General features: G+C 53.5%; 1 protein-coding gene across 3 annotated transcripts; it reads right to left on the reverse strand.

The window, feature by feature from the left end:
* Window positions 1-326: 326 nt before the first annotated feature.
* On the reverse strand, window positions 327-12498 carry Rasl10b (RAS like family 10 member B). Of its 3 annotated transcripts, none has more exons than XM_052197727.1 (4): window positions 12262-12498; window positions 8746-9102; window positions 3440-3564; window positions 327-2823 (listed from the first exon to the last, which is right to left on the reverse strand). In XM_052197727.1, the coding sequence occupies exons 2-4, from the start codon at window positions 8959-8961 to the stop codon at window positions 2553-2555; spliced, it is 612 nt and encodes a 203-aa protein (XP_052053687.1). In that variant the 5' UTR covers window positions 8962-9102; window positions 12262-12498; the 3' UTR covers window positions 327-2552. The 3 variants fall into 3 exon arrangements, with proteins under 3 accessions (XP_052053687.1, XP_052053688.1, XP_052053686.1); XM_052197728.1 differs by lacking the exon at window positions 12262-12498 and adding an exon at window positions 11754-12021 and having other exon boundaries at window positions 8746-9097; XM_052197726.1 differs by lacking the exon at window positions 12262-12498 and adding an exon at window positions 11754-12021.
* Window positions 12499-12887: the final 389 nt, after the last annotated feature.

Raw genomic sequence — 12887 nt, forward strand, 5'->3', positions numbered from 1 at the left:
CTGTCACACTTCTGTGACCAAGAAACTATGGCTCAGAGGCCCCAAATTTAACCCTGACTGGGAGGAAGATACAGAAGGACTGAGTCTTGTAGTCATCTGTGAAGGCAGGTGATGGTACCCTCTGGGTGGCTGAGATTAGCTGGAGGGAAAAAGAGTTACATCCAGAACCATTTCCCTTTGGTCTCTTAGTTGGCCCCAAGCTTTCCAAGTAGCACGTGAATGTACAATCACACACACACACACACACACACACACACACACACACACACACACACACACGCTGCAGGGACCCACTCCTCCCACAAGCAACAGAACTGACACTGAAGTAGAGAAACGAGGGAAAACACTCCCTGATTTTTAATCTGACTTCCAATAACAGCTCAGTGGGTGTCACACACACTTCCAGACCCTGTGTGGGAAACCCTGGTTGGGGAGGGGAAGGACAGAGACTCAGAATGGGGGTGGAGGGACCTGAAATCCAAGACCTGGGATGAAGAAGAAAGGGTGAGGGGGGCTACATTCCAATGACTCTCCAGTGGAGGCAAGCCAGAGGTCTGGACCCCCCACCCTCACCTCGAGTGCCCCAGAATTGGGGGGGGGGGTGATCGGGCACATGGGAGGCTGCCATCTTTACCCCACACCCTGAGGAACCAGTGGTGGGGCTGCAGGAGAGGAAAGCGGGCACCCCTCCTCCTCACCCTCCCAGCCACTCTGAAGTGTGGGGAAGGGGAGCCACCGCCTCTGTTTCAGAGGGAGGCTCTGAGAGGGCAAATCGCTAGCCCAAAATTGTGCAGGACAGCAAGGGCTAGAACCCAGAATGCTGGGCTGCCCGAAGTGAAGGCTGCTGTTGTACTGCGGTGCCCCTGCTGGGTAGAGGGAGTGAGATGCAGTGGGGAAGTGGAAGAGAGACTCATAGATTCCCTCCCACACGGGAACACCATGAATTCCCCATCCCACCCCTGCCCCAGATTCCTCCCCATCACCTCTCTGGGTACCTGATTTCCTGGTCTGTGCACTGCAGCCTTGGCAAAGGCTATGTACCCCTGTGTGCAGGCGTCCTACATACCCCTCTTGACAAAGGGTCCTTATTAAGCTCCCAGTTGGACCAGGGCGGAGGCTGAGGGTTCCGCCTCAGGAACTTTCTTTGGCCGGGGCAGGGGACAAGGAACCACTTCTTCCTCCCTCCCTCCAAGCCCCCGAGCAATCCCGTGGGCCAATCCTGGAGTCTCCATTATTATTATTTCTAAATCGGTACAAAACTGACAGTGATCAGCTCCGGTGACGAGAGGTAGAAACCCGGCCAGGCAGCCGGGGAAAATGGGGTGGGTGAGTTAGGGCATGGGGGCCAACTCGGTGTTGGGATAAGGGGTCAGTCAGATCCTGAGGGCCTCCGCCTATGGGTAGGGGGCATGCCTATCTCTTCCAGGCACAACTCCCTCATTCTTTTCTCTTCCTGGCTCTGCCCCTACACAGACTGATCAAGACAACCTGAGATCTGATGGAGGCGGAGTCTTAGGCAGTTGGACTGAGGTGGGACAGGGATACAGAATCATCGCTAGCATAACGTGACCCCCTCCCGGGCACCATCTTCCCCACCACCACCAGCCCCCCACAAACTCCACATCCCCCAACGTAGCAGCCCATCCTAGTGCAGGAGATAACAGAGAAGTGGGACCTAGCATCACGGAGAGAAAATGATCCTTTGAGGAGTTTCCTCTCCACACTGTCAAACAAAACAAAAAGAATTTTAGCCCAGGGGCAATCTGGCTTTGGGGTCAGCGGTGAGGGGCACCCAGCAGGGACCATTGAGTTAAGGCTGGAAGGTAGGTGGTTGCGTCTCTGGGGGCTGCTGGGCAGGGAGGTCTCCCTGGATGAGGGAGAGCTCAGCCTTCTCTCCCTGACGGCCGTCGGACCTCAGCTCTCGGACCCCTTGGCTTCAGTCCTTGGGACACTTGCATCTCTCTGCCCTGTGCCGGTGGCGCTGCCAGGGAGAAGGCCTGGCATCAAAAAGCTGCCAGAATCCGCGACAAGAGGGTGGACGAAATGAGAGCCCTGTGAGCGGAGCTGGGGAGCAGGGAGAAACACTGGAGGGTAGACAGGACAAATGAGGACCGACAGACACTAGAGAGGACAGACATTGCAAAGGGGGATGTGGGGTGAAGACAGACACACTGTGGGGAAGATGGGCAGGAGCCCGGCCAGGACAGCACCTCCTCACCTCACCCTCCATTTCACACGCTCACCCCTTGGCCCACAGGTTGTGTGGCCCCTCCTGGGGCCGGGCACTACACTACAGCCCTGAAGGTGGCTGGCTGACCCAGGGAGACCCAGGCGGGAGGGGAGGACTGGGGAGTGGCGGGGAGGCTCCCTCTCACCCTCTGATTCTCGTGGGGGAGGTGTGTGGCTGTCGGGGTGCTTCAGGCTCGGAGCCCAGAGTTCACCTCCGGGGGTTTCCTGCTCTGGCCCTGATGTCCCGCGGGAGGCTGGCCCTGCCCCGCCCCGCCCCGCCCTCCCTTTCCCTGGGACAGTGCTGCTGCAGGGCGCACGCGGCGTCACATGATGGCGCAGCGGTTGCGGCGCAGCGCGCCCTGGAAGCGCAGGGCAGCGTGCACGTGTTTGCAGCGGGCGCAGCCCACGCTCTTGAGCAGCTCGCTGAAGAGCAGCAGGATGTGCCAGTTGTACTTGGCCGAGCACTCCACGTAGCCGCACTTCCAGGTCTTGCGCACCAAGTGCGACACGTTCCAGCGTGGAATCACGCGTCCGCGTTGCAGGTCGCGCTTGTTGCCCACGATGATGATGGGCGTCTCCGAGGTGCCGATCACCCTGCGGGTTGAGGCAGAAAGTTGGGGGCGCTGCCAGTCTCGCAACCACTGGGCTCCACGCTAGCGTGTGCTCGGTTCCAGGTGCAGCCCCAACCCCTTGAGGAAGGTTACATCTTTAAAGAACACATCCAAAAAAGCTGATACTATTGTTCTGCTTATTTTACAGACAAGAAAACTGAGGCTTATATGTCAAAACTGATCCACGACCATACACTCCCAGCCCCTGCTCTTCACTGTCATAAGTCGGGGTCCCAAAATGAATCAGTAGAAGTGGGGTATGTGACCCACACCTGTAATTACAGCACTCAGGAGGCCTAAGGCAGTGGGATTTTGAGTTCAAAACCAGCCTAGCAACACAGTGAAACCCTATCCAAAAAGAAAAGAAAGAAAAGAAAAGAAAGAAAAAGAAAAAGAAAGAAAGAAAGAAAGAAAAAGAAAGAAAGAAAGAGAGAGAGAAAGGGGGGGGGAAAGGGGGTGGGAACTCGAGGGAACCAGAAAACTCAATACATTTCACCTGTGACACATCCTCCAGCGCCCTCATCCACGTACCCCATTTTGGAGACAGGCTAGCATTAGGGCATCCAGTAAGGTAGCAATAGATTGTCACAGCTTCTCACCTCGTCTCCAGGATCTGCTGACGGATAGTCTTGACGTACTCAAAGCTGTCAAAGCAGCAGATGTCATAGACCAGGATGTAGGCGTGGACGCTTCGGAGTCCCCTGCAGCAGGCATCTGCCCACTCCTGCAACACCCCCGCAAGTACCACGGTCAGAGCAGCCATGAGGCCTCCCAGCCTCCAGCCACCCTGTCCTACACCAAACCGTCCTGGGGTCTATCCTCCACCCCCAGCCCCCAGAAGGCCAGGCCCTAGGAACACGGGTACTCAGCTGTAACTCCCCCTCCCGTCAGATAGATAGAGCAAGCCTCAAGCTCGCCGACTTCCTGGCCCACCATACTGTCTTGTGCAGATCTGGAGGTTGGATCTGTCTAATCCATCCATCCAATCCTTTGTTTAAAGTGCATCTATAAATTCCCCTCAGAGCACAGTCCTGACCTAGTGCTTGTACCTACATAATAATATGTTCCAAGGCTTAGCTGAATTTACTCTTTCTGCAAGCAGGAGTCTATACCCACCAAGTCCTGTGTCTGAGGCCATGGATTATACTCTGGTTACAACTGCCCTATTACTGGTTCCTCACAACTGCAACCCAACTGAACACCCAACAGGGTCAAGACTCGGTTATTTTCATTTTACACACTATCTCTTCTGTTCCTTGTTTAGCGAGTCTTTAACCTATTTAACAACAGCAACTGCGCTGGTAAGCTCTCTCCATGGTGCTGAACTCCACAGTCCCCGCAAGCCCAAACGAGGTAAGTCCTATCCCTAACACAGCCCTCAGGTCCCTGTTTGAATGCATGCATGAAAAAGATTGAAACTGGATGTATAAGAAGGTGGGGCAGGGGAGAGACACAGGACTCTCGATCCTCCTGCCTCTGCCTTTCACATGCTGGGATCACAGCACGCATCACCACGCCTGACTTGACTATGTATTTTAAAATAGTTTTGTCTGAGAGAACTTCTCGTGGAGGGCTCGAGGAGCTGAAGCTGGAGTTGAATAGGCCCGTGGAAAGGCCAAATGCGTTAACGAGAAGGTTCCCTGAGAGATTAATTAGCTAGTTAGTCTGCCAACAGATGTAACTGCAAAAGTCTGTTCAGGAAGGCAGTGTGCAGAAAGGACATCCCCGAAGCTTTGGGGCAGAGACCTTGGGAGGCAAAGGAAACCAGGGCGTCCTCTCCCCCCACAGACAAGACCAGAAGGGGAAGGCAGGGCTGCACTTCAGTCGCAAAGCATGGCCTGGCATGCCTGAGGCCCTAGGTCGCACCTCCAGTCCACACAAAAGGAAGACCAAAAGGAGGCAGAAACACATCTCCGGGCCCTGCCAGCTGGATAGGGTCAAGGTAAGAGTTTCAGCCGAAGTAGAAGGGGCAGACCTGAGTGGCAGCTGTGGAGTGTGGAGCTGGGAGGGCACTTCCAACCCAGAGGCTCCGGAGATGCCGCAGTGGGCATCCCTGGGGAGATGATGTGGCATCTTTGTGCTGAGGTTTTAATTTTTGGTGCAGAGGCAGGATACAGAGAACAGATCTAAGAATGTAGAAAATCACAAACCTGCTTCCTCCTAGACCAGAGAGCACTGTGTTCAGTGGAGCACCCATTACCTCGGCGTAGGGGGTGGGGAGGGCAGGGGCCTGCATGCCTCTACAACTCCCCTGTCACCCCAGAAGAGGAGTGGAGATCCCCAGAAGAGGGAGAGAGGCTAGGTTCTGTGCTGTAAGCTCTCTTCTGGTTTGCCAGACTTTGAGGGTGACAGTCCCACCCCTCTCCAACACACTGCCTCCTCACGGGGACCCCAGGATGCCTCCCACTCACTCCTCTCAGGAGGCTCCCAAAGGGAACAGCAGAAAGCTCCAGACTGACTGGTCTGCCCCTCTGCTCCTGAACTGAACAGAGGAATGGCGAAAGCCCAGCCTTCCTGCCGGGGTGGTCCACACGGGGTTCTAATTTGCTCCCCTGGAGGTCATCTTTGCATTGTACTGAGTCGGGGGATGAACTGAACATACAGCCCAGTGGTAGAGAATGTGCTTCATGCACAAAGTCCTGGGTTCAGCCCCTAGCTGACAAAGACAGAGACAGAGGAGGAGAAATAAAATTGGGTACAGCTGCAGGGTCTCAGTCGCCTGGCCTCAGCCATGCGGTCTTGGGCATCTCCTTTGGCAAGTTACATGTGCCCTCCAACTTCAGCTTCCTGCTGTGGAGGAGAAGGTACTGTGGAGGTAGCAACAGTCTTAGACTCAGGCATGTATTATTCTATTTCTAGAAAGTAGCCATCAAGATTCTTATGGTTTATATTTGATTGTAAAGTTTTTGAGGTTCCTTCTTAGGATTTCTGTACTTAAAGCCCTTTAGCTGAGCTCCAGGAGTGAAATCTTGGAGCACTCTATATCACAGCACCAAATATAAGGGATATAAGGGCCAATCAAGAAGAAAAGGGTCACCAGAGCCGGGCAGTGGTGGTGTATGCCTGTAATCCCAGCACTCTGGGAGGCAGAGGCAGGTGGATTTCTGAGGTCGGGGCCAACCTGGTCTACAGAGTGAGTTCCAGGACAGCCAGGGCTATACAGAGAAACCCTGTCTCAAAAAAATCGAATAAAGAAAAACAACAACAACAACAACAAAAAACAAAACAAAAAATAAAGTTGTGCAAATTAACTATTTAAAAAAAAAAAAAAGGTCACTAGGTTTTGTGGTGCACACCTTTAATCCCAGCACTTGGGAGGCAAAGGCAGGCAAATTTCTGGGTTGGAGGCCAGCCTGGTCTACAGAGTGAGTTCCAGGACATCAGGAGCTATGTATGTAGAGAGACCCCATCTCAAAAAATAAAACAAAAAGAAAAGGAGGAAGAAGAGGAGAAAGAGTCACACAAGCATGATACCGCGTGCCTTTAATCCTAGCACTTGGGAAGTGGAGGCTAGAGATTTAGGGGTTCAAGGTCATCCTTGGCTTTAGAAAAAGTTTTGGGTCAGTTTGAGCTTAATGAGACCCTGACTCAAAAAATAAGACAAACCCCCAAATAATAAGAATTCAAAACAGGCAAACGATACTAGTAGTTCTCAGGGGGACAAAAACCACAGACACATGAAAGAAAGCCTTAAATATTTATAAAAATGCACAACTTCACAAACAGTAGGGAATGCAAATTATAGATCAAACTGAACATCCCCTCTCATATTCTAGAGCAGCGGTTCTCAACCTTCCTGGTGCTGCAATACCTTAGCACAGTTCCTCACATTGTGGTGACCCCCAACCATTAAATTATTTTGTTGTTACTTCATAACTGTAATTTTGCTACTGTTGTGAATCATAATTTAAATATCTGATATTCAGGAGATCTGATATGGGACTCTCCCAAAGAGGCTGCAAACACGTGTTCTGGTATGGAAAATGGTAAAGTTTTATAAGACACACAACTTTTCGAGAAGGGACTCTCTGGAGATACCTTTCAAATCCCAACCATTCCGGTAACTGGTCCTGTAAATATAGTGACCTATGTGCTGCAAACCAACTTGTGCAAAGGCTGTTTATTCACTTGGTACTGACCCAGCTGGTATAAGATTGGGAACTACCCAGCTGTCCAATAAGAGAGGAACACTCTGCAGTGGAGTTTTGAGTAACCACGAGAACGACAACGTTCTCCAGATTGGGACAGCAAACAGTAGCTTTAGTTATGATTTTAAGTGTAGTGCCACACACCTTTAATCCCACATTCAACAGACAGAAGCAGATGGATCTCTTTGAGCCTGGTCCACAGAGTGAGTTCCAGAATATCCAGGGCTACATAGAAAGACCCTGCCTCAAAAACCAAAACAACCACCCACCACCACCCCCTGCCCCACCACAAAACCAAAACCAACAAAAAACAAATGGTGAGTTGAAGCAACGGCCAGGCTTGGAGGTGCATGCCTGTTATCCTGGCAACCCAGGTCAGTCCGGGCAACAGAGCAAGCTCTTGCCTCTTACTAAAAACAAATTAGAAGCCGGGCATGTAGGTAAGTGAGTGGTGGTGCGTTGACTTAATTAGTGGAGACCCTGGGTTCTATCCTAGGCATCAAACAACAACCAAAACAAGATGCAGAACATTGAGGGGGTATTTTTATGTAAAAAGGGGGGAGTGGAATGAGAACGCAGCTTCTTACTTGAGTGTCAATGAATGATCAGAGACACTGGCTAGGGCGAGTAAGCGGAGGAGCAGAGAGACAGGACGCACTGCTCTAGGCCACAATTCAGGCATTTCAACTGCATCTGACCCATTCGAAAATTAGTAAAGATAAATAAACAACTGAACGTAAAAAGAGTAACATGGGCTTGGAGCCAGGTGTCCTTGACGTTTCCACGTGGGAAGCAGAAGGCTGTGGACTGGGACTCACTGCCCTGACCTCTCAGGCGCACCGTGGAACACACGCTCACACGCACGGGTCAGGTTCAAGTATTTACAACAGGATAGACGGAGGCCCTCCTGTTGGGGTTGCTTAGACTCTGCTGAGCTCCTGCAGGCCCCAGCCTGAGGTGGCTGAATTTTCTGTTACAACTAGCCAGGGTTTCTGTATACTCTGGTCAGAGGACTCTGCAGAGCGAGGTGTAGAAGGCTTGGTTCTAAAGGCTGGGGGAGGTACCTGGGGGATGCAGGTAATGGGGACCTTTATATCTAACTGCAAGGGGACTAGAAGCAGTCCTGAGGCTGGGGAATAGGGTACTTGGAAGAATAAGCCCTTAGGCAAGAGATCTGCCCGGGGTCTCCAGAGTCGCTGAGAAAACTTCTTCTCAGGTCTCCGTCTGTCCTGCTGACGGAGAAGACACATGAGAGCTGTGGCTGTGGCTGGCAGAGCTGAGCATGAACGGGCGGTTCGTGTCCTCGTCTCCTCTTCCCCTGCCCCTACTTTGTTAAGACATCACCTTCCGTGACCCCATACTCCCCAGTGAGTTAGACCCTTCCAACCAGTGTGTTTCATCTCCCTGGTCTCCTTCAAAGGCAGCATTCATTACATTGTATAACAACTGCCTGTTATGTTAGTCTTTCTCGCCAGACTAGGAGTTCCTTGAAAGCAAATTTCCATATCTGATTTTGCTGACCATTCGGTCCTGGTGCCCAGTGCAGGGCCTGGCACACATTACACACTCATCAGACATCTTCGGAATTCACTAGCACACAATGAGCAGCTTCTTGCGATGGCTTTAAGGAGGGGGGGCCCAGGGTGTAGAGCTCCTGACCATGCTGCGGCCAGAACTGGGGGCGGGGGTGGGGTGGGGGTGGAGGAGATAGAGAGTAGCCTCCCTTTCCCCACGGCCTGTTGCCCAAGGGAGCTTACCTGCAGTGTGTTGACAGGGAAGGCGCTGATGGGTGGGAAGTCCAGGATCTGTAGGTCGTGAACATGACCATTCATGACCACGGCAGGCAGGTAGAGGCGGCGGGTGGTGGTGGGCACACAGACCTCGCTGAACTCGTTGTATAAGAATTGGCGCACGATGGCACTCTTGCCCACACCTCGCGCCCCCAGCACGGCCACCCGGTAGGTGGAGACCATGCCTCCCGCCCCACTCCGCCACCGCGTCCTTGCCTGGGGCTCCTCCGGGCTGCATATTCCAGGGGCTGGGGGCTCAGCCACCGTCAGGACCAACCATTGCTCCCTCCGTTTGCCTCTGGCCCTCTGTGGCCACCACCTAGACTGGGGGACAAGGGTGGGAGGGCGGCTCAGTGCTTATCCCTGGACCTGTACCGAACGTTCCCACCACTACATCTTTGCTTACATTACCAGTGCCACTTGGGAAGCTTTCTTTTCTAGACCCCCCCACCCCCATCTCAATCTATCCGCCAGCTCTTCTCCTTTCTTCTTCACCGGGTCTGATTCCCCTCCACCAAAGCACACTTCACTGGACAGCAGAGAGAGCCCTCGACTTGGATTTAAATTCCAGTCCCAGCCCCAAGCCTGGGATACACACCAGATCCTCTTAGTCTCATCCTGAAGAACAAACACGTTTTAGTGGAGGCCCTCTTGGCATCCTCAGGGGAGGAAACTCCTTTTTGTACAGAACTGCTCTTATATTCTGGACATCTTAATTTTGAGACTCTCAGGAGATAAGTGCCCACAGCAGCCTCCAGTTACCAAGATGACCTAAAATGCCCCCAGCATTTCCCAAAGTCCCACTGAACTAGATGACTGCATTGACGCTAGAGAGCAATACATTAGAGCAGCGGCTGCTAGCCTGCTCCCATGGTTATCCTCGGTCAATCCAACACCCCTGAGGGAGAAGTAGTCCTTCCTATTTGCACTTCAGAGAAGTTCCGTGTGCTCCAAACCACACAGCTAGGAGCCTCAGCTACTCTCTAGGGGTTGCACGGTGCTTATCTTGTTTAAGCTTAGTGATTCTAAACAGTGACAAGCTAAAAGCCGGGTCTACGCCTGCAACCCAGAGGGCCTCCTGGCAGCGCACAGCTGCTGCACAGGAAGGGGCTGGACTCTGGAGATGAATTCATTACCTTTTTGCTTGCTCAGTTCCTGTGACTTTTAGAGTTTGAACACAAACCCCAGCTTTGATGATCTTTAGCTGTAGGCCTGTGGGTTAAACATCTGCTTTGGAGTCCTGTTCTGCACATGTGTAGAGCAGAGCCAATGGTCCCCAAGACAACCTCAGTCTTAATCTCTTAGCTGGAAGGAGAAAACCTTCCACCTGGGTTGAATAATGACACCGCCCCCCTTGGTAAGTGGGTGCAGAGATGTGGTTTACTGGGTTGTGATGGTTTTCAACATGTCATGTTCTCTCTCTCTCTCTCTCTCTCTCTCTGTGTGTGTGTGTATGTGTATGTGTGTGTATGTGTGTGTATGTGTGTGTATGTGTGTGTGTTTTCATATATGCATGGTTCATAGCTGAATGCCGCCCCCACCCCCAGCTGTCCTGGTTTACAACATGCAATCTACGTATGTATGTATATACGTATGTTATGTATGTATATGTGCACAATGGTAAATAAAGGGAAAAGTTTGGAGCAAGAACCACCAAGGTTTGATTCCTGGCTCTGCCATTTACTTAAAGGATGACCTTGGCCAAGCAACTTCATAGTATTGTGAGGTTGTCCATGGGAAGCCCAGTGCCTGGCACAGAGTAGGCATTGCAATGAACAGTGGCTACTGGTCATCTAAGGTTTTCCCAGACACTCAGTTGAACCTCCTGGCAACCTAGAAATGGATCACTATCTACAGTTGCACGGGCTCACGAACTTGTATTGTGTGGACCTGGGTGTCCACATGCATGCATATGATGCCTTTCATTTTATGGAAGAACAAACTCCATCGCCCATAAAATCAAGACCCAGAGACTTAGGGAAGGAAACCGCCTTAGCTAAGCCTGGGACTCTAACCTCATCTGTGCCTCACACACGTCCCTTCCCAACAGGTGCTCATGAGCCTGTCTTACGCGAGACCAAACTAACCCTGCCACCACGCACAGCCCTCTCTGGCCCTTAGGCCTCTGGGGCATCCCTGGATGCTGACAGCTTAGCAAAGAGACTAAGCCGGGTTAATTACATAACGGCATGGCATGAGCAGGTGGGGATGGGGGAGTCCTGGGCAGTACGAGAGGGCAAAGAGCAAGGAAGAAGAACACGGACTCACTCTGGGTGTGGCGAGGTTTCAGAATGTACCCTACCTGCAGATTCTCAAGCCCCAAAGACAACTCTTTCTGAGTAGTAGCAGAAACAAAAACCAGGTACAGTCTGGGAGTCAAGAAGTGGGTACAAGAATAGCCCCCTATGCACTGGCCAGCCTCTGGAATTACCAGGCCTAAGTGTGGCCCTGTCCCCAACTCAGAGGGGACAGATGCCCCTTCAATTCTTCCCAGGAGCAGGTCCTGGGTCTAAGTGGTTTATTAAGCCCACATGTCTGGTTATGTGGGGTTGAAAGGGCTGTCCCAGGAAGCAGGGCCCAGGCCCCCTGAGCTTCCCCAGGGCCTGCATTCTGCAGTGAGTCTGCAGACAGCTCCCGATGAAAGACAGGGGTCACACACTCGGGCCACAGTCTCTTTCTAGTCCCTTCCCCGGCCTGAACACCTTGGGTCTCTACCTCAAACTGGGAAGGTTCTGAGGATCCTAAAGGCCGGGTCCTATGTCCTCGGGTGGTGTGTCCCTACCACGTCCGCGTGGGGGTGGGGGCGCCGGCAGAAGCCGGGCTCCCAATGACCCGATCGGTGGCAGGTGTCGGGGCTGCAGGAGCCCCGCTGGCTGCCGGCCCCAGCTCCACTCCCGCGGCCGCTTGCCCGCAGCCCCCTCCCGGGCTGCCCCTCACCCCGCTGTCGCCCCGCTCCTCCTCCTCCTCCCGCTTACCCGGGGCCGTCCCGGCTGCCTGCCCCCTGCCCTGGCTGGCGCGGCCGCGCTCCCCCCGGGCTCCGGCGCTGCCTTGGGCTCCCCCGCCCGGGGGGAGAATGAGGGGCGCCGCCCGCGGCCCGGGCGCGGCGGGCTGGGGCGCGGGGGGCCGCAGCACCGAGGGTCGCTCAGCTGCTCGCCCTGCGGAGCGCGCCGCCCAACTCGCGCTGGCGGAGGGGGAGGCGGGCGCGGGGGGTTCCGCTGGGTCCCCGAGCCCGACGTATTCACTGGGGCGCCGTGGGACCAGCTCCCCAATCCCTAACCTCGACCTTCATTCCTCCCCTACACCCCCGGCCCCCGCGTCTCTCCCCTGGGAGAATGTAGCGCAAGCCTGAAAGAGTTGGGGGCGGGGACGAGAAAGGCCCCGGAGCCTCTGGCTTCATCGCGACTCCCTTCCCTCGCAGCCTCGCACCCTGCCCTCGGCAGGGCTGGTCCCCTCCTCCCTGCGCTCTGTCCTTCTGACCCTTACCGGTACAGTCAGTCAGTGACTGGCAGATGCCCAGCGTGTGTCCTGCCCTGGGTGCTGGCATCCAGAGTCTTGCTCTTCCACCCCTGAAGGACGGAGTAGAGAGAGGGTGGTCACTCTCACCCTTCACTGCGGCAGGGAACAGCAGGCCAGGCTAGCGCTAAGCAAAGCTGGTCCCCTGCCAAAGCATGACCTCCACTCCTCTAAGGCTGCGGATCCCTCTCCTTTGTGAGATCCCAGCATTTGCCGGCCTTGAGGGCGCAGTTCCTCTTGTATTTAATCTAAAATAGTCCTCACCAACATATTTTTATCAGTAGGTAACATCCCAATGTTGTAAGAGCTTTGCCTAAATCCTCAAGTTAAATCCCCAGAACATTCTACGAAGGAGGTTGTTTCCCCCATTTTACAGATGAGATCACTGAGGCTGAGAAAGGATGAGTAATTCCTCTTACTTAAATGCAAAATTGAATACTAAGGCTGTGTTACTATCAGGGCAGCTACGCTTCAGAAAAGCTCAGCAGAGGGCTCACATAGTCCAGTGGAAAGGCCAAAGACAAATCCCTTTGTGAAGTCAAAAGATGTCTTAGAGGGTAAATCAGTTGGGCTACTTTAGAGAGGTCAGCTGAGGC

The sequence above is a fragment of the Apodemus sylvaticus genome, chromosome 10, assembly GCF_947179515.1.
Source record: "Apodemus sylvaticus chromosome 10, mApoSyl1.1, whole genome shotgun sequence".
In the NCBI taxonomy this organism is placed as follows: Eukaryota; Metazoa; Chordata; class Mammalia; order Rodentia; family Muridae; genus Apodemus; species Apodemus sylvaticus.

Bases quoted from the DNA above. Each gene is read 5' to 3' on its own strand.
- Rasl10b (XM_052197727.1), bottom strand. From the start codon at position 8,961: ATGGTCTCCACCTACCGGGTGGCCGTGCTGGGGGCGCGAGGTGTGGGC. The intron at 3,565-8,745 runs GTAAGCTCCCTT...GGGGTGTTGCAG, and splicing joins TCCCTGTCAACACACTGCAG to GAGTGGGCAGATGCCTGCTG. The intron at 2,824-3,439 runs GTGAGAAGCTGT...CTCAACCCGCAG, and splicing joins CAGCAGATCCTGGAGACGAG to GGTGATCGGCACCTCGGAGA.